Source organism: Dromiciops gliroides, chromosome 1 (assembly GCF_019393635.1).
Source record: "Dromiciops gliroides isolate mDroGli1 chromosome 1, mDroGli1.pri, whole genome shotgun sequence".
NCBI lineage: Eukaryota > Metazoa > Chordata > Mammalia > Microbiotheria > Microbiotheriidae > Dromiciops > Dromiciops gliroides.
Window position 1 is genome coordinate 37,937,753 of NC_057861.1, and position 23,072 is coordinate 37,960,824.

At 40.8% G+C, this 23,072-nt stretch overlaps 1 protein-coding gene across 1 annotated transcript in view; it reads right to left on the bottom strand.

Moving 5' to 3' along the window:
* The window catches only part of SLC15A4 (solute carrier family 15 member 4), a 47,461-nt gene extending 24,985 nt beyond the window's left edge, over positions 1–22,476 (bottom strand). Inside the window, exons 1-3 of the mRNA XM_043975210.1 lie at positions 21,819–22,476; positions 7,049–7,344; positions 467–635 (exon numbers count right to left, since the gene is read on the bottom strand). Of these exons, the coding sequence (XP_043831145.1) occupies positions 467–635; positions 7,049–7,344; positions 21,819–22,445 (1,092 nt within the window). The 5' untranslated portion in view covers positions 22,446–22,476. The remainder of the gene's footprint in view (positions 1–466; positions 636–7,048; positions 7,345–21,818) is intronic.
* Positions 22,477–23,072: the final 596 nt, after the last annotated feature.

Here is a 23,072-nt window from a genome sequence, read left to right on the forward strand (position 1 = left end):
ACATTGATCCATGAAAGAGAAAATGGTCAGGGAATGAAAGGAAGGAGAAATAAGTGAATCAGGCACATAAACCAAATATGAAGAAGAAAACAGTTCTGAAAAAATACTAGTGGTTTCCATTCTCAAATAAAAGGGACAAACCTAGAAAACATATGGGGGCCACTCTGGTGTATGAACACAAGAGGGGAATTTTAGGGTTTCTTCAGTCTGCTAGAAAGCTCTGAAACACTTCTTGCATAAAAGCCAACAAGCTCATTCCTGGCCTACATTATATCTGTCCTGACATTCCATATGAAGCCTAGGTAAGAGTCCCATACAAAGCCATTCCAACAGGCTTTGTGCTTCCTTTTGTTAACTATCATCTACAGACCTATACTGTATCCAAATTAATTTTATAGACAAGGGAAAGGACTAGGGTGGCCATCATAGGAAATTAAAGCAAATTATTCTACTTATTTCCACTCACTTGAAAATATACTGTCCAGTAAGGTATCAAAGCCAAGAAAACCGGAATAATCTTGACTAGGGCTTTTACATCTTCCACTTTATCTTCTGTAAATGGCCCTCCATGGGACATTTTACATGAATCAAATAGACTTTGTTTATGACACTGCTGAAATACTCCAATGGTTTCTCTTTGGGAAATAAAATACAGGAGTTAGTTTAATATTAATCTGTAGCCAAATTAATGTAGAGAAATGTTTGGAGAATGGAATATTCTTGTTTGTATTTTACTACCTACATTTATGGATTCCACATTCATATTTACTACACTATACCCACTAAGAGTTAACAGCCCCACTTTTTCCGTCCTATATTCCTTTTTTACCCTTTTCTGTGGCTCTGTGTATAAATATCATACCACTTTTTAATGAAATGGTCCCAGTAGTAAAATTACATTATGTAACAATAGTTATTAAAGTATTCCAAGACTGCTTCAACAGTTCTACACAGTGGAGAAGGTAATCTCTCTACTTTTAGCTTACTATGTCTTTCTCTTAGGCTTAGCTGACATCAATCTTAGTTAATGTATAGAACAGACACTCAAGCCACACCCCAGGAATTAGGAAGGTCAAGGAGTCAGGAAGATCTGAGTTCAAATCCAATTTGAAACAGCTACTAGTTTTGTGATTCTGGGCAAGCAACTTTGGCTCTGCCTCAGTTTCTTCATCTGTAAAATGAGGAAAATAATAGCACCTAACTCAGAGTTGTTGTGAAGATGAAAAGGAGGTAATGCTTGTAGAACACTTTGCAAACCATGCCAGGTATTAGTAGTAGCATGTTCTTATTCTCTTCCCTTTCTCTTTCCTTCTCTTTCTCATTGAGTGACCTCATCAGCTCCCATAGTTTCAATTATAATCTCTATGCTAATCAATCTCAGATCTACCCATCCAACTCTAGTCCTTCTCTTATTCTCTCCCTTACCCCCCCAACCCATATGTTTTCTAAAATGCCCCATTTTTTCTCAAAGGCATCATCAGTCTTCTAGTAACAAGGTTCACAATTTGAAAGTCATCCTTGATTCCTGAATCTCTTTCCCTCCATATATCCAATGAGGCCACTTCTACTTCTGCAGCATCTCTTGAACCTGTCCCCCTCTCTATACACAGGGTCATCATCCACATTTATGTCTCCATCACTGCTCCCTGGATTAAATGCAATAGCCTTCTAACCGGTCTTCTATCTCAAGTCTCTCCCCACTGCAATGTAGCCTCCACACAGGCAACAAAGGGATACTCTTAAAGCACAGGTCTTGGCAAGTTAACTCATTCAACAAACTCCAATCACAAACTCCTCTGCGTGCCTTTTAAATAACTCTAAACCTGGCCTCAACCTATCTTTCCAGTATTATTACACAATACTCTCTTCCACTGACAAAATGGTCCAGCCAAACTGGCCTTGCTGTTATTGCACAAATACAGTATTCCACCTCCTACCTCCACACCTTTGTACCAGATGTCCCTTTTACCTTAACTGTACTTAAAATCTTATTTTTCTTTCAAAACAACTTGAGTATTATCTACTTCATTTCTTCTTTTTGTTTGAGATCAGTTCTTCTTAATCTCACCCAGCATGGATATGTGACCAAGCCACTCACCTGACAAAGATCAATACAGCAGCTCTGACCTGGGCCCATCCCCCTTTCCTCAGACAGCCTAACTTCCAGGGGCTTCCCAAAGTAGTGCTGGACTACGCTGAGGATCCCCAAACATCTTCTACATGAAATCTTTCCCAATCATCCTGGCCCTACAGGCCTCTCCCTCAAAAAAATTACATTTGTGCGTGGGGGGGGGGGGGTATATACTCTTCTGTACACATTTTCTCCCCCTAGAGAATATAAGCTACTTGAAAAAAGAAAATGTTTCCCCTTTGTCTCTATCTCTAGCACTTCACACAGTTCCTACCATAGAATGTTTAATAAATGTCTGTTGACTGACTGACAGCCCTTTCCCCTCCATAATTTTTGTTTACTCGAGGAGGTAAGTAATAAATATCCAAATGAGGAAATGACTCTACTAAAGGCGATATATATTAACATAACAATGCAGTAGCTAGCACCATTACAAATGACCGATCAGAGAAACATAGCTAACTATGGAAAGATAGACATGAAAACAACACCCTAAGAGGAACTACACTGTAACTGCTTTTAAAATGAAAAGCCAGGGATGAAAATATGTGGAGGGAGGGATAGACTGGGGTTGGGGGGAGAAGGACTAAATGGGGGAAGGGGGTGGATAAAGAGAACCAAAGGAGAGCAAAAAGGAATAATTAAAAAGCTGCTTTAATGTTTTTCTTTCACTCCTATTTTAATAAGTGGGCTTGGGGCAGCTAGGTGGCTCAGTGGATAGAGCACCAGCCCTGGAATCAGGAGGACCTGAGTTCAAATCCGGCCTCAGACACTTAATACTTACTAGCTGTGTGACCCTGGGCAAGTCACTTAACCCCAATTGCCTCACCAAAAAATAAAAAAATATATATAAAAAAAAATAAGTGGGCTTATATTAGTTCTTTGGTTTTATTAGGTTAAAAAAAAAGATGTCCCCCCCCCCCGCTGAGAAGCTGCCCCCTCTATTCTCCAAACCCCCCCACCAACTGCCCTCATGCATGGGCAGGAAGAAGCTCTTTCCCTTGGCAAGGAAAACCACAGTTGTGCACGTATTTCAGCCTCCTGCTCCCTTGAACTAAAAGAAGTGGGGGAAAAAGTTATCAAAACACACCACACCCTCTGGAAACACTTTTTGCTTTTGTCCTTTTTTTTTTCTTTGATCAGTTTGGCTCAACATCATATAACAGGCACTTAATGAAAGCCTGTTAATTGAATTATATTGGCTCTAACATTCTGATTCCTTGATCCAATGCATATATGAAAGTCCTACCTTAGAGATTGTAATAGGGGAACTGTTGATATTAGGTAACACTTTGCGACAAGCCCATATGCTACTTTGCTACCAAAACAACCAATAAAGCACATATATATTTGCTATGCATCATACTATATATAGGTAATTAAAATTATATTCCAGCAAATATATGTATATCAAACTCACTGGAAATATACACTCTATAATTACCTTACAGTTATTCTTTGTTTTTATGTGTGTGTGTATATATATATATATATATAATATACATATCTGTATATTTTATATATGTATGTATAAATATATATGTATGTGTGTATATGAACACTTGTAATGGGGTTGCTACCACTTGCCATTTGGTGCATGCATGCACGCGCGTGCGCACACACACACACACTCTTCTGTCACTTGCCATTCAGGTATACATACACACATATATACACACACATGTATGTATCTATATATAGATATATCTATATATACATGCATACACATATATACACACATGCACACACATGAAACTTGGTAACCAAGAGAATGAAAAGTCCATTTTTAAAAAATTATTTCAGTTCTATTCTCCCCTTCAAATACATACACTTATAAATATACAAAAACACAGAAACCCAACGTCTGTCCACTTGAAAAAGGGAAAGAGAAAGGGGGTAGTGCCATAGAGAGCAAACTACCTTATAATGAGACCCCCCCTGGTAACAAAAGCCCTTTGGATTAGGCCCATCCATGTATCCTTCTACTGCTCTCTAGTCTGCACTACCCATTGAGTTATTTATTTAGCTACGGATTTGCCTACTTAGTTATTTATTTATATTTGTTCTGGGCTGTGATTTCATTGGTGTACAGAACTCCTTGTGAGGAAACTACCTCTACCAATTTGCAGACAGGCAAGTGTCCCCCAACTTATACTCTTAGTTAAGTGAGGCACTGAGCAGCTAAAAGATATGCAGTGGTAAGAGTTAGGGATAAGAGTTGAATCCAGGTCTTGCTGACTATCAGGCCAACCCTATTCACTAAGCCGTTCTCTCATACAAGCATGTGTGTGTGTGAGCACACAAAAATGACAAATGTATCCACACACACACATGCACACACATATACAAATATTCCACTGCATACCTGAGCCAGAACTTTACTTTTGGCTATGAATGCAGTGTAAAATAAACAGTAAGTTTTCAGATAGCATTGTCTTCACATATCAAAAACTGATAGAAAGAACAGTACCAGGCTCACGCTGCCCCTCCCTCCTGCCCACGGAGAGAAGTCAGTAGACACTTGTAGCAGGGTTTCTGCCACTTGCCATAAAGGTACAAATATTGTTGCCATTTCCTTCCTTCACTTGTGGTAAGGAAGGACCAGAATAAGTAAACTAAGACACTCATCCCCAGTCATGTATATTATGTAAATGGATAATTCTGACATTGATATCGTGTGGACAAGTATCCAGTTCTTAGGTGAAAAACTACAATTACTATGATGTACTCTGCTCCTCAAAAACAATAAGGAAGGGTCATGTGCCATTTTCTGTAGGGTCCAGGCCACTACATAGCTTCCCTCAGTGACTTCTGTCAACCTTAGCACCAAGGTAAAGCAGTGGCCCAAAGTGTTGTTTTATCAGTAGATTAGCATTCAGCCTTATGGAAAGTAAATTTTTCAGCCACTAGACAGGCACTGGTTATTTTGGCTGAGTCACCATTTACTGGAAGTTATTTATTGAATCAGCTCTTAGCACTTCTACTGGCTTAAAGGAGATAAAGCTAACCTCCAGGTGGTTATCTTCACCAATATCTTTCCAAATGACTTAAAACTACATATGCTGCCCTAGAAGCACAATAGGTATGGAGGGAGGGGGAAAGGGTGGGGAGGAAGGAAGGGAAAGAGGGAAAAAAGAACAGAGGGAAGGAGGGAGGAAGGAATTTGTTAAGCACCTGCTATGTCTCTGGTATCATGTTAAAGGCTTTGCAAATATCAGCTCATTTGATCCTGGGAGATGGGTGCTATTATACCCATTTTACAGTTGAGCAAAAAGAAGTTGAATGACATGCCCAAGTCATGGGGCTAGTTTCCATGAGGTCACATCTGAACTCAGACACCAGGTGTAACTCTTGATCCAATGTGCCACCAAGCCTAGGCTATTTACTATTTGCAATAGTAAACAAAACCCAGTTCAAATTCAAACACAACATGTTGAGCAGCTACATTAAAAATATAGAAAACAGGCCAGAAATATGGACCAAGTCATTCCACAAAAGATTCAAAGTATCTTGTTATTTATATACATTCTAGGTAACTTGGACTACAAATGGCTCTTTTGAATGTCTAAATCTACTAGGCCCCTCATTGTCTCCAGAACCATCCAGACAACTTTATACAAGTAATTTCACCTCTCTAGGCCTATTTCCTCCTCTGTCAAAAAGGATTCCTAAAGTCCCTTTCAGTACTAAATACCATAAGTATCCCTCTCCTTGCCACTAATGAAGTATTGCTGTGTTCTTTCATGGCCTATCTTCTTTCTGGTGCATCCAGTTAAGAGGATGGGCACACAATGCTCTCCCTTCTGTTTCTCTCCATCTTCCAAGAACAAAACCACTAATTGTCTTCCTTTTTCCTGCCTGTTTAAGTCATAAGAGCTGCCTAGTCAGTCCAAATTACTTCTGATCAAATTTATACACATATTCTATGTTAATTCTTATATGCTGTTGTATTTTGTTATTTTAATTGCCTTTCTGCTTTTCCCTTTGAATGGTGACTTAGGTTCTTGGCTTTAGATGATGTACATTTCAAACTGCTTAAGTCTACTTGAATTTACAAAGCTCCTAAGTTCTAGACTGAGCTGTGTATTAATATCTTCAAATGACTACCAAGGGATTAATCTAGTTACTTATACGTGGAACCCATTCCACGTTCCAATGCTGCTCATTTCTGCACAGAAAATGATGGGCTACGTACACCTGCTTTTTGAGGGCCCTATTCTTTGTAGAATTGGTCTACGTGAGTAAAGGGATGTTTGGCCCACAAACTCTAAATCCTATGCCTAAACCCTGACCTAAACAGACAAGAAATCACCACTCAAATTTCACAACAGTGTGAATTCTGGTATTCTACCTGTTCATTCCATTTACATCAACAGTATGGGAAGATTATCGCAGACATTTACTGAAACCTCAACAGGCATAGCTGTTTCTATGTTCCAAACTGGAGCTAGACTATGACAGTCCGAAAAGAGTGGAGCTCAGAACTAGGGAAGAAGGAGGGGACCTACTAGGTAAGGTGATTAAGCTGATGTAATATAATGTAAACAAGTGCCCTGAAAAACTAAATGTAGTTCAGTGTGCTTCATTTCCTCCCCAATTTATTATTAAGAGTACCTGAGGGGCAACTAGGTGGCGCAGTGGATAGAGCACCGGCCCTGGAGTCAGGAGGACCTGAGTTCAAATCCGGCCTCAGACACTTAACACTTACTACTTGTGTGACCCTGGGCAAGTCACTTGACCCCAATTGCCTCACTAAAAAAAAAAAAGAGTACCTGAACCCAAAAATCAAGGGAAGAGAATTCCTACATGAATGATTTATAACTTAAATAGCAATCCCATGGCAGCCCTTGCTCTTCACATCAATACTGAACTTTAAACTGTTAACCTAAAAGCCTACAATGAACTGTCACTACATACCTGCTGCTCCTACGTTCCCTGAATTGTTTCCTCGAACAACAGGAATATGCCAAAATTCTGAACATATCAGTAAAAGCACTGCCATCAGGAGGTTTGGTGATAAAAAAACTTTGACCACAGAGGAAAACCATGAATGCAATTCCAATGCAAACTGTTGGAATGATGTATCCAATAACGAAGCTCATGTTCTGCTGAATATATGCAATGCCTCCCAATGAAAGAATTGCTCCCAAATTAATGCTCCAATAAAACCAATTAAAAAATCTTCTCGTGGCTTCTGGACCTCGATCTTTAACCTAAAATGAGGACAGAAAAAGAGAACATTAGCAACATGTAATAGTACTGCCATGGTTTCTAACAGAGTAGAAAGCTCCTATGATGATTTTTTTTTATGTCAAAGACTTTGAATCATATATAAGAAATGCAAGATAACCACATAGTTATTTACACTCTTACCTTTTTATGCTCTGGAATCAGGAGACCTGGATTCAAATATTATCTACAAAGCTTACTACCTTGTGTGATCATGGGCAAGTAACTTCCCACCCCTGTGCCCCAATTTCCTCATGCTCGTGAAAGGACAAGGCTGGACAAGATGGCCTCTAAGGTCCCTTCCTATTCAAGATCTACGATACCGAGAGCCCATGAATTCCCTCCTTTTCACTTAGGTAGATCTGACGTAGCTCAGTACTGTGCCAAAACCACTGCTGTGGAGGTGTGTCCTGAGGCTCCAACTCATAGGACCCTTTAATTTGATGTCATTAAAATATAGTGGTTCTGGGGGCAGCTAGATAGCACAGTGGCTAAAGCACTGGCCTTGGATTCAGGAGTGCCTGAGTTCAAATCCAGCCTCAGACACTTGACACTAGCTGTATGACCCTGGGAAAGTCACTTAACCTTCATTGCCCTGTTAAAAAAAATTAAATAAATTTTTTTAAAAATGTAGTAGTTCTAGCAGAGTCGTAATGGTGCTGGGAGTAGTAACAGTAACAACAAAAACATCCTCACATCCTTCCCAGAAGTGGGGAGTAATGGAAAAGAAGGGAAATTGTTAATAGTTACAGGGAAATACAACATGGATGGGGGAACTTAATATTACTAAAACCATTATGGTACTTGTGAAGGTCTGACAAACTCTAAAATGCTGGCAAACTTGAGGGATACTCCTAAGAATCAAATAAATAGTCAAAGTAGCACAACCTTGCAGTCTGGCCCTACTTGCAACCTTCACGATGACTGTCCTAACATTGAGGAAAGTAGAATGAGTGCTAGATCCCAAGAAGGCCTGATTCACAGAAACAAATTAAAAATACTAATACCCCATCTGCTGGAATTACTTAGGCACAGGTAATAGTGACCACCAAAGCAAGTAAACTAAAATACACTAAAGTTATGAACACCTTAATTATGTACCAGAATTACTTGACAAGAAAATTGGAAACATATCTTTACCAGCAATAGCCAAGGGTGGCAACAACCAACTATATCATTTGCACCAACTTATACAGCATCTTTTAGCAAATCAGTGTAAGACAATCCTCAGAGTTTAATCTCTGAACTCATAGTAAAAGAAAAAAAAAGAAGAAACTGAGGAATTATGTCTGAAGAAAAAGCTGAAGAACTTGAAATCATTATAAAACTTTGCTCAAAGCTAACTCCAAAACTTCTACTCAATACCGATACAGACGATAAAATCAATGTTGATGTCACAAATGATTCCAAAGAGGACAAGAGTAAATCCAGGTTGGAATTTCAAAAGGCCATTTTGGGGTTTTACAGCATGAAAACACCAGACAGCAGATGAGAGAGGGTCAAAGATGATTAGAAGAAAAAGCATCCTGTCAGCCTCCAGGGTGTCTTCAGCATCACGGACAGATTTCATAGAAGAGTGGTCATCTAAACTGGACAGTGGAGGTTAGGAAAAAATAAAGGAAAGTAAAAACTGTTTGACCTGATAGGATGAAAAGTTGGCAAAAGAATTCTTACAAGTGGCTTCAATTGCCCATAATTATGAGAAACTCCTAAGGCAGCAGAAGATTCAGTATAGGTAGTAGCAGATTTACGTGAGGCTAGACTAGACTCAAGTGAGTACAACCAACTCTGAGCTGAGCAAGCAAAGACATCTGGTAACCTTTTAATGACTTTCTTTGCATAGAGGGGATGAACACTGTCATTCTTGCAGGATCCATCAGTGGACAGAAGAACAAGGTCTGGGTTTACTGAAGTAGAATTTGTTTGATTGTTTTTAAGACAAGATTGTTTTAAGAGGGCTCTATCCAAACAGTCAAACTCCCCAACTACTCACTGAGGGACAAACTAGGAATTAAGAAAATCGAATGCTTGTATCCAAAGAAAGTTCATGTAGACAAAATAAAAACTCTATAAGAGCAAGGATCATTTGATTTTTGTCTCTGTATCTCCATGTCTTAGCATAATGCCAGTCACATAGCATGCATTTTAATAAGTGCCTTTTCATTGATCATACCTTGCTCCCATTATAATTTAAGCAAATTCCTATTTTAAAAGGTTGTTTTAGGGCAGCTAGGTGGCGCAGTGGATAAAGCACCGGCCCTGGATTCAGGAGGACCTGAGTTCAAATGTGACCTCAGACACTTGACATTTACTAGCTATGTGACCCCGGGCAAGTCACTTAACCCCCACTGCCCCACCAAAAAAAAAAAAAAAGTTATGTTTTATTTCTTTTTTGTGAAATCATAAATGTCATCTTTTTTTAATTCAACACAATAAATCTTAGAACTAGAAACTTAATTTTTCATCTCTGCATTGTATTTTTTCCTCCTTACAATTTATATGTATATAAGCATACAAATAGACACACAGATGCATATTTCTTTCTTTCTTTCTTTTTCATTTCCTCTTGGTTAGGAAAAGCAAAAGCAAAAAAAAAAAAAAAAAGACTGGTCAAATTTGAGGAAGTTTCATTACTGAAAAATTCCCATTTCCTTTTTAAATGGAACCCGATTTTATTAGGGGTTGTTATCACTTCCAAGTTTCTCCCTAGATATGAAAAAAAATTAACACCTTTATCAAGATTTACTTTCATACAACCAAGAAGACAATCACTTGTTGGGTACACTACAGTAAATATTCCTTTCATGGATGGGTTAGATTGGAGGTCACTAATATCCCTTCCAACTTTCAAATTCCATTATTTTATGACAAAATACTCTGCAAACCTTTCTGAGATCCATTCCTGGTCTAAGTTTTCTCTCTTCCCTAGAAGGGAAAGGAGAGGACTTTTGTCTCTTGGACTTTCTCTGAGTATTCTACCTTTTATGTGTGTCATCTTATGTAGGTCAAATTTCTTTATGAAATTATTTAACTGGACTATTCTTAGTATGCTAAAACCATTTATACCCAAAATTGCAAGTCTCCTTTCTAAAGTAGATGCATGAGAGCAATGTTCTTATTTCCAGGGCAGAGACATCCCTGATCCTCCATTGCCCATCCCAAAGATAACATTTATCTTTTAGTTAGACTCTCCATTCCTAGGGGTCCTAAGAATCTGCCCCTTATCCATAAAATGGCCACTACATTTGTTTCTTCAAGATCACACAAGGCTCACTCATACAGAAAAAGGACAAGAGTCAAACCTAAGACATTGAGAGATCTCCACTGACTCAATGTTATCACACTAATCTCAATAACACCCTCTAGCAACTACTGCTATGCTGCTAATGTTTCCATCTAGACAACCTAAACTCACAAGTCTATATCCCAAAGGCACTTATAAGGCTCTCCATTCCTCACTCATACAGAAGTAATCATATCCCCATTAAACACTGAGCAAGTCCAAGAACTTTAAACAATCCATAAGCAATGTCTTTCCCCTCCCTGGCAGCCAAGATCCCTGGAGAGATGGCATTTAGATTTGTGGGATTCCTGAAGGACACAGGAGTAGCTAGATTCCTAGTCACTAACCAAGTACAATATTTCCAGACAAGGTATTTGTTCAATACTAAAAGCAAAGGATTTCTTTTCATTGGGTTATGGGGTTCAACCAATTTCTCTGGCTTTCTGAACTTGACCAGTCATCAGGGAGTCTGAAGTAGCCAAAATTGGCTTAGTCCCAGTCCTAATTGATGGCTTCTAAATTTGCAGGGAAAATTACTGAATAATAAGCATGCAGCCCACAGTGCACAGCACAGAGAGCAGCTATAGACAAAGGCATACATACATATATCAGTTACCCTACAATGTGTCTGAAAAAATTTGGTTCAAATGGTTGGATGCCATAAGCTTAAACAGGGAACTAGCTTAATGGAAAGCTCTCCTCCAAAAACCCTTGTTAGAGATTTCAAAATATCTCTTACCTTCTGATGATACCATGGGTTTAGAGAAGAGTAGAAGAAGCTCTCTTTCTACCAGGTGTTGGCATCCAAGTCATAGCACCAATAACTATAAAAGAAAAATCTTCACTCTGCACTGAGGTTGAGGTCTGACAAAGACACCTTATGGAAGGTACAAGCGACTACAAGGACAGGCAATTTCAGAATGAAACATACCTTCAGAGTTTCCCCTTCAGCCATGTGAGCTCTGATCAAAGCACTTTGAATTCAGTATTGAAAATATAAAATGAGAAAATAATCAATGGCAATTGATTAGATTAAAAATGTGCTTAATCAATATGCCACAAAAGGAGAGGGTCTGGCATTTTTAGATATAGTTTTGTTCCTCTCTCCTGCTTTTATCTAGCTATATATTTCTTGCCCCTCTTTATTCCTCTCAGCCTCTCCTTTCCTTCAGCTAGTCCTATTCATTAATCTCTGTTTTACTTCATTTTTTGGTGTTGCTTTCCAAAAAGCGTTTCTTTCCCTCTCTTCAGTGTCTATCTTCCTTTTCTGTTTACTCTAAACCCTCATCCTGACTCATGACCCCTATAATCATCTAGTCTCTCTCTTTTCTCAGTATTCTTTATGCAATCAAAGCTTCCAAGGGATCCACTCTAGGCTCTGCCCTCTAGCCACTTTCTGTCTCAGCCTCGTAGGGCTTACCTGTGGATTCTCTTTTTCCATTGTGTCTCACTCTCAGAACAATGCCTATTATATAGCAGGTGTCTATATAGCAAGCAGTTGCCCCTGAGTAAGGCACTTCCCTGTCCCCCTCCCACACCCACTGATCTACATCCTCTTTTGTTGACCCTTTTTTTCTACAGATGCCTGGAAATCTCCCTGTTTTCATACTCTCCCAGCTCCACCCCGCGCCCCCAGTTCCCACCTTCTGAGGGGGACAAGCAGACTTTCAGGCACCAAATTCCCCAGGCTACATCCAAGGCAAAGTCTCCCTTCACCCACAGGAGTAATTCCTCCCACTTTCAAAGTAAAGGCCTTTTTCCTTTTCTCACCTTTTCAATTTTTCCCCCCTCCCCTTCACTCACTCCCCAGGTAGGTTTTCTTTCTCAGACCATGGCATAGTCAGCTCTTGATCTGACCCCAGGGCATCACACTCCTCTCAATCCCTCTGTTCTTTACATCCCCCTTCTTTCCTGTACCCTCCCATGAGGTAATGTTGCCCTACAAAAGCATTCATGTGTAGGCAAGCAGTGCCCGGGGTTCTGTCCATAATGTCCTCACCTGCCTCTTCACTTTTATCTCAACCAGATTTCCACATTCACCCCTGCTTCCTTGTGTACATTTAGAAAGAAATCTCTTACTAGTCTTTCCGTTGTCACTCGGCATTTCTGTTGTTTTGGGGGTATTTAAGAAGCAAATAATCTTTTCTGTTGTGGTTTTCTTTCTAAAATGTTTCAGATTCTTCATTAGTGAATATCCACCTTTTTGTCCTGCTCAGTTATTATTATTATATGGCTCGGATTTGCAGGATAGATCACCCCGGGCTGTATCCTGAGCTTCACTGCTCTTCAGAACACATTATTCCATTTCCTCCTCTTTTTTCTAGTAGGTGCTGAATAATCTTGAGTTATTTGAAAGTTCTTTCCTTTATATTTGAAGGTCTTTCTCCTGATGGCTCACAGAACTTACTGTTTCTGGACTAAATTGTTCAATTTAACCACTACAGTATATGTCTTAGAGTTTTAATCTTTGGGTTTTGTCTTTTTGTTTTGTTTTGTGGAGTTGATCTGTGAATTTGTTCCACTGGAATTTCATTTTTTATGTTCAGAAGTAGAAGACAGCTCTCTTTACTATTATTTCTCTTCTATTATTCCTTCATTATGTTGTTAAGGGTTTTTTTTGTCCTGTTGTGTTCTGGGAAACCTCTGATCCTCAGACTGTCTCTACACATCCTATCTTCAAGTTCAGTATATTTTGTTTGCATAGTGGGCATTTTTTTTCTTTTAATGTTCTTGTTTTTTGCTTCTCTTCTTTTGGCATGTAAACCGGAAGTTTCTTAGATATAGTTCTGGAACATTTTAGAACACTTAGAGAAAAACTGGAGAGTTCTATTAAAAAAACATAAGCTATGAAAGGACTTTATCAACAATATGGATTCCCCAGGTCAAGAATAATGCATTTTTTTCTTTTTATTGGAGGCAATTGGGGACTTGCCCAGGGTCACACAGCTAGTAAATATCTGAGGCTGAATTTGAATTCAGGTCCTTCTCACTCCAGGGATGGTGTTCTATCCACTGTGCCACCTAACTACCCCCAAATAACATATTTTTTAAATACTTAACCCAGAGGCTTTAATCTCAGGTGTTTTATGCTTCTACAATGCTACATATGTAAAAAGACTCACTTGACATTCTCAAGTCAGAGCTCAAGGGGAAGAACCAACTTAGCACAATTAATACCTTTGAAATACCTATCTTAACATGCACCTTTGGAAGAGTGAAATGGGTGACAGTAGATTTAGATAGTATTAAAACAAAACTTCATACCATATTAAGAAAATGTAGGGCCACCACCCCAAAGCAGCTACATAAATATTAATACTATTCATCAAATAAAAGAGGACCGATACTCTCAGACTGCATAATAAAACCAAATTGAAATTTAAAGAAATAATTTCTGAAAAGGTATCACTTGACAGAGCAATAGTTATGCCTGATCACATAGACCAAAGAACCTATTAAATTTAACAAACAGGAATTGAGAATCTATCAAACAGCAAAAATCCAAGAATGCAACCAGAAAGCCATCTATTCCATACAGAGTAAACCAAAAATATGTCAACAAGGAACAAACAGCTGAGTCGAGTGGATTTATTCACAGAAATTTGAAGGGTTCATAATAGTAATACAAGATTAACTGATTGTTACCAGAAACTAGAGAAAGTTCATTTTAAGAGGCCTGGGTTTATGAACCAATGAAGACTTTGCAAGTAAATAGCAATACATCACCGTAGTTTGCAAAAATTTAGCACCCAGGGAATATCTACCCACAATCACCCAGACAAAATACTGATCCACAGAAACTTGGGAATTTTTTGGTCATGTTTATTGATCTCTTTTGCTTTTACATTACCTTCATTTCCTGAAATATCCCTCCTCCCTCTCCCACCGAGAACCATTCCTTATAGCAACAAAAAAAAAGCAGTTAATCAAAACCAACCAATGCACTAATCAAATATGATTGTATATGCAGTATTCCATATCCACCAGCCTCCACCTCCACACAGGAAGAGAGGGAGGTATATTCTTATGTGTTATTCACTACAATTACATAATATTCAGTTTCAATTGTTTTGCTTTTTTTAGAATCATAGATCTAGGGCTAGAAGAAAATTCAGAGGACATCAAGTTCAACCCCTTCAAATAACAAGTATAATTCCAATAGAGTTTATTTGTTCAAGAAACTGAAGATCAGTGCCTTGTCCAAGTTCCCATTAGATTATCCCCAACATACCTACTCTATTTATCTAAACTTTCAAGTTTCATGGCTAGAGTGTGTATATTCATAAATATTAATTTTCCTTTTACATCAGTTCATATAAGTCTTCCCATTTTTCCTTGTATTCTTCATATCTGTTTCGTTTTGGGTTTTTTTAATGGCACAGTAATAATGCAACACATTATAAAGACCAGTGTTTTAATAGATTAATAAATATTCATATCCTCCAAACTACACGGAATGAAAAAACTAGCTGAAGAATACCATATGAAAATGTCAAGCTAGATATCATGTCTCTATGACCCATATTATGTGATAAGAACAAGACCCTCAGTGTCCCCATCCATCTCTAAGATTGTAAGTTGCAAAAAAAGTTGCTGACCTACAATTGAAGAAGGCATTTCTTCATGAGGAGCTCTATACATCAAAGAAATCACAGGTCCAGACCCAACACCCTACAAAACTTACCCTATTAATTATAGCAGCCCTCACACTTCTATAAACACTTTGTAGTTAACAAAGTAATTTCTTCACCACAGTTCCATATGGTAGGTAATAACATTTATATAGTACTTCAGAATTCACAAAATGCTCTCAACTATCCTTATTAAGTAAGTGGTATACATGTTATGCCAATTTTACACAAGAGGAAACTACTAAAACCTTGGGAAACGACGTATTAGCTAGCTAAGGGGCAAAATTGGGTCTGAAAACCCAACTCCTGGGGGCAGCTAGATGGCGCAGGGGCTAGAGCACCGGCCCTGGATTCAGGAGTACCTGAGTTCAAATCTGTCCTCAGACACTTAACACTTACTAGCTGTGTGACCTTGGGCAAGTCACTTAACCCCAATTGCCTCAAAAAAAAAAAAAAAAACACCCAGCTCCTATCTCCAATGGCTTTTCCTTTTCTTCAGTTTTTTGAAATAGATTCCCAAAACAGACATCATCATCTTCATCTAAAAACTTGTCACTTGTAACGTGTCTTTCTCCTACTAGCACATTATTTTCCAAATTGCTCAGGGCAGACATTTTGAAATCATCTGCTTCTTAATTCTCTGTCTCCACAATCAGTTGCTAAATCTGAGTTCTCTCTCCATTCCTTCTTTAATCTGTTCTCTCCTTTCTATTCCCATCCCATTTCCTAGGTCACATCTTCATTTGAGATCATAGGATTTAGAGCTGCAAGGGACCTTAGAGATCATCTAGTCAAATTCTCTTTTATTTTACACGTAAAAAAGCTGAACCTCAGAAAGGATGTGAATTGCCCCCAAATCAAATAAGTGGCCAAATCTTATAAGGCCACCCCCCCACACTGTCCTTATTTTATTGATGCCTTTTGTTTTTATGTTAATTCTTATTCCCAAACATATTCTTCACCCTCCTCCACACCCACTACACAAAGGTTTTTGTTTTTGTTTGGGGGGGGTGTTTTTCCCCCCTGTAAAGACTCCTTTATTTAACGTTTCGAGTTCCAAATGTTATCCCTCCTTCCCTCCCTCCCATCCTGGCTCCCTGAGTCATTCTGTACAAGAAAATTTGAATAAAAGAAAAAAAAATGAAAGAAACTGAAAAAATAGCATACTTCAGTCTGTGTTCAATCAATATGAGTTCTTTCTCTGGAGGTGGATGGTATATATATATATACTTCATCATTAATCCTTTGGAATTGTCTTGGGTCATTGTATTGCTGAGAACAGTTAAGTCATTCACACACAGTTCTTCAAACAATATTGCTGTCATTGTGCACAACATTGTCCTGGTTCTGCTCACTTCACTATACATCCGTTCATACAAGTCTTTCCAGGCCTTTCTGAAATCATCCCGCTTGTCATTTCTTATAGCACAATAATATTCCATCACCATCATTTACCACAACTTATTTAGCCATTTCCAAATTGATGGGCATTCCTTTGATTTCCAATTCTTAGATACCACAAAAAAGAACTGCTAGAAATATTTTTGTATGAATATATCTTTTACTCTTTTGGGGGATGTCTTTGGGATATAAACCTAGCATGGCATTGCTGGATCAAAGGGTATGCAGTAACGAAGATTTTAAAAGAAAAAAAAAAGCAATTCAAAAAACCAACTAACTCATCAACCACGTATGATGGCAAAGGTAATATTTCAGTCCCCGTCCCCTATCTTTTCCAGTCTCATAAAACTTTTTATATTGCCACCAGGGGAAATATATCGCTCAGAGAGTAAAAGTAACTAAGGGATCCCCCACGTAATAAGAATCATACTCAAGAATAGATTCTCACAGGGAAAGGGACAGTAGCCACACAAGAATAAACCCAGTGGTACATTTTCAGGTTTTAGTTCCCGGAAGGCAGGGACCGTCTTTCTTTTTATTAATGGTAACCCCAGCACTTAGCACAGAGCCTAGCACAAGGCAGGCACTTAATAAATGCTCATTAGATTAGAATGGAATAGTTATGAAAAGCTGGATGAATAAAGAGAAAGCAACTGTTATCCTCTCTCCTGCATTATTTTCCTTAGTAATTTCTGCTACTTCCTGATTCAAAGATCACTAGGACTAGCAAATTTTTATCTCCAGTCCCAATCTGGATTGAGATATTTGATCTCAAACTTCTACCACTACCACTCCCATCCTGATAGTATCTCCAAATCAATATATTCCCAAATGAACTGATCATCTTTCCCCCTTTTCCTAACTTCCTTATTTCTGCTGATAGTTCCAATCATCCTTCAATCCCTCAGACTGAAAACCTGTTATCTTCAACTCTCCCTACCTAATTAGCCCAACTATCTTTCCGAGAATTATTAATGCTACTGTTTGGATTCTTCCTGGCACTTACCACATATTAACTTGTACTAAACATTGGTGTGCATGTCTTTGTCATCCCCCACCACAAGACAGGACAGGAGCTATTTAGTCAGCATTTGGTAAAGATCCCTTTACATGGTAGACACTTAAAATTGTTTGTTGAATTGAACTTGTTTAGAACAGTCTAAAAGATGTTGGGAAGAGCTCAGAGGTGGGAATGAAATGAAGGATCAATGAGAATTTGGCAATAACAAGCTCCTCTGGGGAGCCTGGGAGAGCTCTGGGTGCCTTTAATGCTGATAACCACATAGCTATACTGCTGCTTTGCACTTGGCAGGTTGAACTGGCCTTGAAATCAGCCCCAGATTCAAATTCAGCCACAGTTCCCTATTTGCCATGGCACTGATTATAGGCAACTCACCTACTCTCCAGAACCTGTTTCAACTATAAGATGGGGACATTAATGCCTGCACTGCCCACCTTGTAGGGTGACCAGGAGGAAAGCTCTCTGAACATTAAGCAGTACGTGAATGGGAATTATTATTATAACCTCATTCTTCCACATGCCTTTCTCCCTATTAGTCTAGGATCCTAAAGGGCAGGGACTGTTATTTTCAAGCACAGTTACCGAGTAGATTTTCTCACCTAGATTACTGTTAATACCCTGCTAATTGCTCCCCCACCCCATGTGTCCAACCCCTATGCCCCACATTCATCTTCCACACTGGTTCTGTATCAAGAGCAAGAGCCAGCACACACACACACATATATATACACATATATATTTATAGGTATATATTTATAGATGGTAGGTGCTATTATGATCCCCATTTTACAGATGAGGAAACTGAGGCAAGCTGAGGTGAATTTACTTGTCCAGGGTGATATGGTGATTAAGTGTCTCAAGTCAGACTGAACTTTGGTCTATCCTGTGCTGCCTAGCTTAGATGTACCCAATCAATAATATGTCACCTCCCCATCAGAATGTAAATTCCTTAAGAGCAGGGGCATTGTCTTTGGGTGCAGAGCACATACCAAACATTTTTTAAATGCTTGTGTTTTGTTCAATTGATAAGCTTCCTAATATGCAGTCTAGCAGACTTTTTCCTATATCTTTTTTTTTTTTTTTTGGTGAGGCAATTGGGGTTAAGTGACTTGCCTAGGGTCACACAGCTAGTAAGTGTTAAGTGTCTGAGGGCGAATTTGAACTTAGGTCCTCCTGACTCCAGGGCTGGTGCTCTACCAACTGTGCCACCTAGCTGCCCCTTCCTATATCTCTTAACACACTGCATGCTTTCTCACCTCTCTGCCGCTGACCAAATCTCTTCACACACTACATACATTGTCCCTTGTGGCAATGTAAAAAAAAAAACAAAGTTTTATAAGACTGGAAAAGATGGGACACTGGGAGTGAAATATTACCTTTGCCATCATATATGGTTGATGAGTTGTTTTTTTTTGTTTTTTGGGTTTTTTTGCAGGCAATGGGGGTTAAGTGACTTGCCCAGGGTCACACAGCTAGTACGTGTCAAGTGTCTGAGGCCAGATTTGAACTCGGGTCCTCCTGAATCCAGGGCCAGTGCTTTATCCACTGTGCCACCTAGCTGCCCCTTGGTTGGTTTTTTGAACTGCCTTTTTTTTTTTCTTAATCTTTGTTACCCTTTGATCCAGCAATACCACTACTAGGTTTATACCCCAAAGACATCCCTGAAAAGAGGAAAAGACTTATTTGTACAAAAATATTTATAGCAGCTATTTTTGTAGTGGCTAAGAAATGGAAATTAAAGGAATGCCCATCAATTGGGGAATGGCTAAACAAGTTGTGGTATATGATGGTGATGGAATCTTATTGTGCTATAAGAAATGACAAGCAGGATGATTTCAGAAAGGCCTGGAAAGACTTGTATGAACTGATGTATATGTGTATATGTTTGCATCAAGCATTTGATATCATTATTATTACTTAATTCTGAACCAATCAATGCTCATTCCAGAAATCTGCACAGTGGATGCTCAAAAAATATTTGCTAAACGAATGAAAGTAAAATTCTCTAGTGAGGTGAATAAAACATTTTAGAAAAGTTTTTAAATTGCACACAATATTTGTGCAGATATATTTACACAAATTTAAATGTTTCTAGTCTTTTACTTAGCTCCTATACAAAAGTGTGAAAGCAAAAATGAAGACTTGCCTATTTTAGCAATAGGTTATGAAAGTCCATTTGTTTAAATTGTTTCCTTTCAAGCAAAAGCATACTGGAGAATATACAGGCCACACCCCAGAACTAAGATGTCTGACATGGAAAAAATTCACATAAAGGCATATAACCAAATAAGGGTTATATTTAGGTTTTACACAAGTCAAACTTGGGGGGAGAAAAGTGCCACCTAAATTCTGACCAATGTAATACCTTCATTTGTACTCTATTTAAACTTACAATTAATGTACTACCACAGTAATTTAATTATAAAAGATAAATGAAGAAAGAAATTATTTTTTAATAGTAGGGAAGTTGGGACATACTACTGGCAAATTGCAACTAGCACTTTGCAAGGATTTGTTTCATATTAATTAGACCAAATGAATTTTCTCTTGCAACATACTGCATCACTGTTAACTACTAATAAACAACTTGTATGCGTTTATCAGTCTACTGCAAAATTCTGACAATTCATCCAATATGAAAAGACCAAACATTTGTATGTTGTACTAACAACCTACTTAAAAGGGAAAACAATGGGTAGGAGTTAGTAAATGGAAGAACTGTCAATAGGCTTGATGTCGGGAAAATTTTTCTAAACACTTAGAACTATCTAAAAGTGTAATATGGGCTGCTTCAGGAAGCAGTGGGCTCTGTCGCTGCAGATCTTCAAGCTAAGGCAGGATAACCATTATGGGGCAGAAGGGAGATCATAAGTGTGTGCATATTGTAGAAGAGCTCCTTTTTAAATCATGGAATGAACTGTATGCCCACTGAGGTTTCTTCCAATGCTGAAATTTAGCAACTTAAAAGGATTTAAATCCAGATTCCAATGCCAAATCCTGAGATGGTTCTACTAAATCTGAATGCCAACAGTTAGACTACCTATGCTAACATAAGGAAAGTACTCTGCAGATCTTAAAAGGAAGGCTTACATAAATGTGAATTACTGTTATTACTCCTCTCTGAACCTTAGTTCCCTCATTTGTAAAAGGGGATCAATAATGCTCTGTAAACCATAATCTACTATACTAATGTAAGCTAGGATTATCATAGGGATAACCAGATAGGGCTGCCGAACATCCAGACTAGCCACAAAGAACTCACTTCACTGGGTTATCAGGGGAGAAAGGGTTATGAAGGGAAATTACTCCAGGACCTGGAATCAAATCCTGGTTCAACACTGACTACCCCTGGAAAACTCCAGCAAGTTACTTCATCTCTCATGTAGGTTTCCTCCTCTACGAAATGATGTTAAGACTAAAGCCAGTGTGTCCCAGCAACTAGAACACCAGCTTCAGAGCCAGTGTGAAGATCCTCGGGGAAGGAAGGGGAAGGACTGTTTCTTCTTTTCTGTCTCTAGCACTTAGCATGGTGCCTGGCAGTAATAAGTGCTTAACACTTGTTTACCAAGTGACTAAAGTTCCCTCACTGGGCTTCCAGCTCCAAGTCTACATACAAGTCATAAATAGGGCCCTAGATGACCACTCGAGGCCCTTCCAGTTCTACATTTATGAAGCTATTAACTAGATGAGCTGAGGCCCCTCTATCTAAAGTTAGAGATGAGCGCTAAACTTCCTTCCAGCTGCCAGTCAGTCAGTGATGCCCCACGGTGCTCCGCGAGTCTCTTTGCTCCTCTAGGAGTAGAAAGGATGGAGTGACTAGATGACGTCTGCGGTCCCTGCTAGCCCTAAAGACAACGGTGTTGAATTGACCACTAAGGCCTTCCAGCTCCTTGTCACCGATGCCACGGACCTCTATGAGCCCGTTTGCTGTCCTGGAAATGGGAAGGGCAGATGGACTCGATGCCTCCCGAGGACCTCTGGGGCTCTAAGGTAAGGCTGCCATGAGCAGCGGCCCCGCGAGGTCCCTCCTGCCGCTAGCTCGGACCCTGTGCCCGGCCGCAGGCTCCGGACCCCTGGAGGAGGGGGCGACGGCCGGAGGCGGCGGGCAGCGCCGGGTCCTACCTGATCGGCTCCGAAGGGGGTGATGTTGGCCTTCACGGTGCCCACTCCGAGCCCGACGATGACCAGCCCGACGTAGACAGCCCGGGCGCAGTAGCGGCCGCCCCCGCCGGCTCCCCCTCCGCCCGGGTCGCTGCCATTGGGGGGCCGCGCCGAGCTGTTGTCCAGCGGGGTGAGCGGGAGGTCCCCGCAGAAGCCGGCGCGGGTGGCGGGCGCGGCGACGAGCGGGAAGGCGAGCATGCCGAGCAGGTAGAGGGCCAGGCTGAGCAGGATGGCGCGGCACTTGCCCAGCAGCGCATCGGCCAGCCAGCCGCCGAAGGGCGATACCAGGTAGGTGATGCCCATGAAGAGCAGCAGCGCCTGGCTGGCCTGCGCGCCCTCCCAGTCGTACGGGCTCCCGTTCAGGAACAGCACCAGGTTGGAGGTGACGCCGTAGAAGGCGGCGCGCTCCAGGAGCTCGGCCACGAGCACGGCCCCGCAGGCCGCGCGCCGCCCCGCGAACGCCGCTGGGCCCGCGCCCGCGCCCCCGGGCCGCCACGGCCGGCCGCCCCAGCTCCCGCTCCCGCCCAGCAGTGGGCTGCGCTCGCCCGCCCCATCCTCGCTGCCGCTGCCTCCGCCGCGCCCTTCCATCCGCGGGGGCCGGCCCGCACCGCCGCCCGCCGCCCCCGCTCGCTCCTCTGTCCCGGCTCGCAGCCGCCTCTCCCCGCCGCCGCCGCCGCCTTGCCCTGCCCGCCCGCCGCCCTCTCCTCAGCTGACTCCTCCAGCCTCGGGCCCGCCCCTCGAGCGTCCTGATTGGGCCGGCCCGCCTTCGATCAGCGCCGAGGGCGACAGTTCCGGTTCCTCCCCTCGCCCGCCCTCCCTTCTCCTCCGGAGGCACGTGGGGATGAACACAAACCCGGAGGCGTGGGAGGGGAAGCCCGGGACGCCCGAGTAGTTCGGCCATCGACCCCCGCAGGGTGGCCGCGGAGACTACCGACTGGCCTGGGTTCCATTCATTTGGCGAGCTTTAAGCCCAACTCCGAGTTCTGTGCCAGGGAGGGAGGACCAGGAAGAAAACAGCCCCTGCCCTCCAGAAACTAACATTGTAATAAACATGTCATTTACATTAAGGGCAGCAAAGTGCACCAAGTGCCGGGGCTAGGGCCAGGAAAGGTGGCCTCCGTACGCTAGCTGTGTGACCCTCCGACTGACCTGAGTGTGCCTCAGTTTCCCCATCTGTTAAATGGGCTGGAGAAGGAGATGGCAAACCACCTCTTG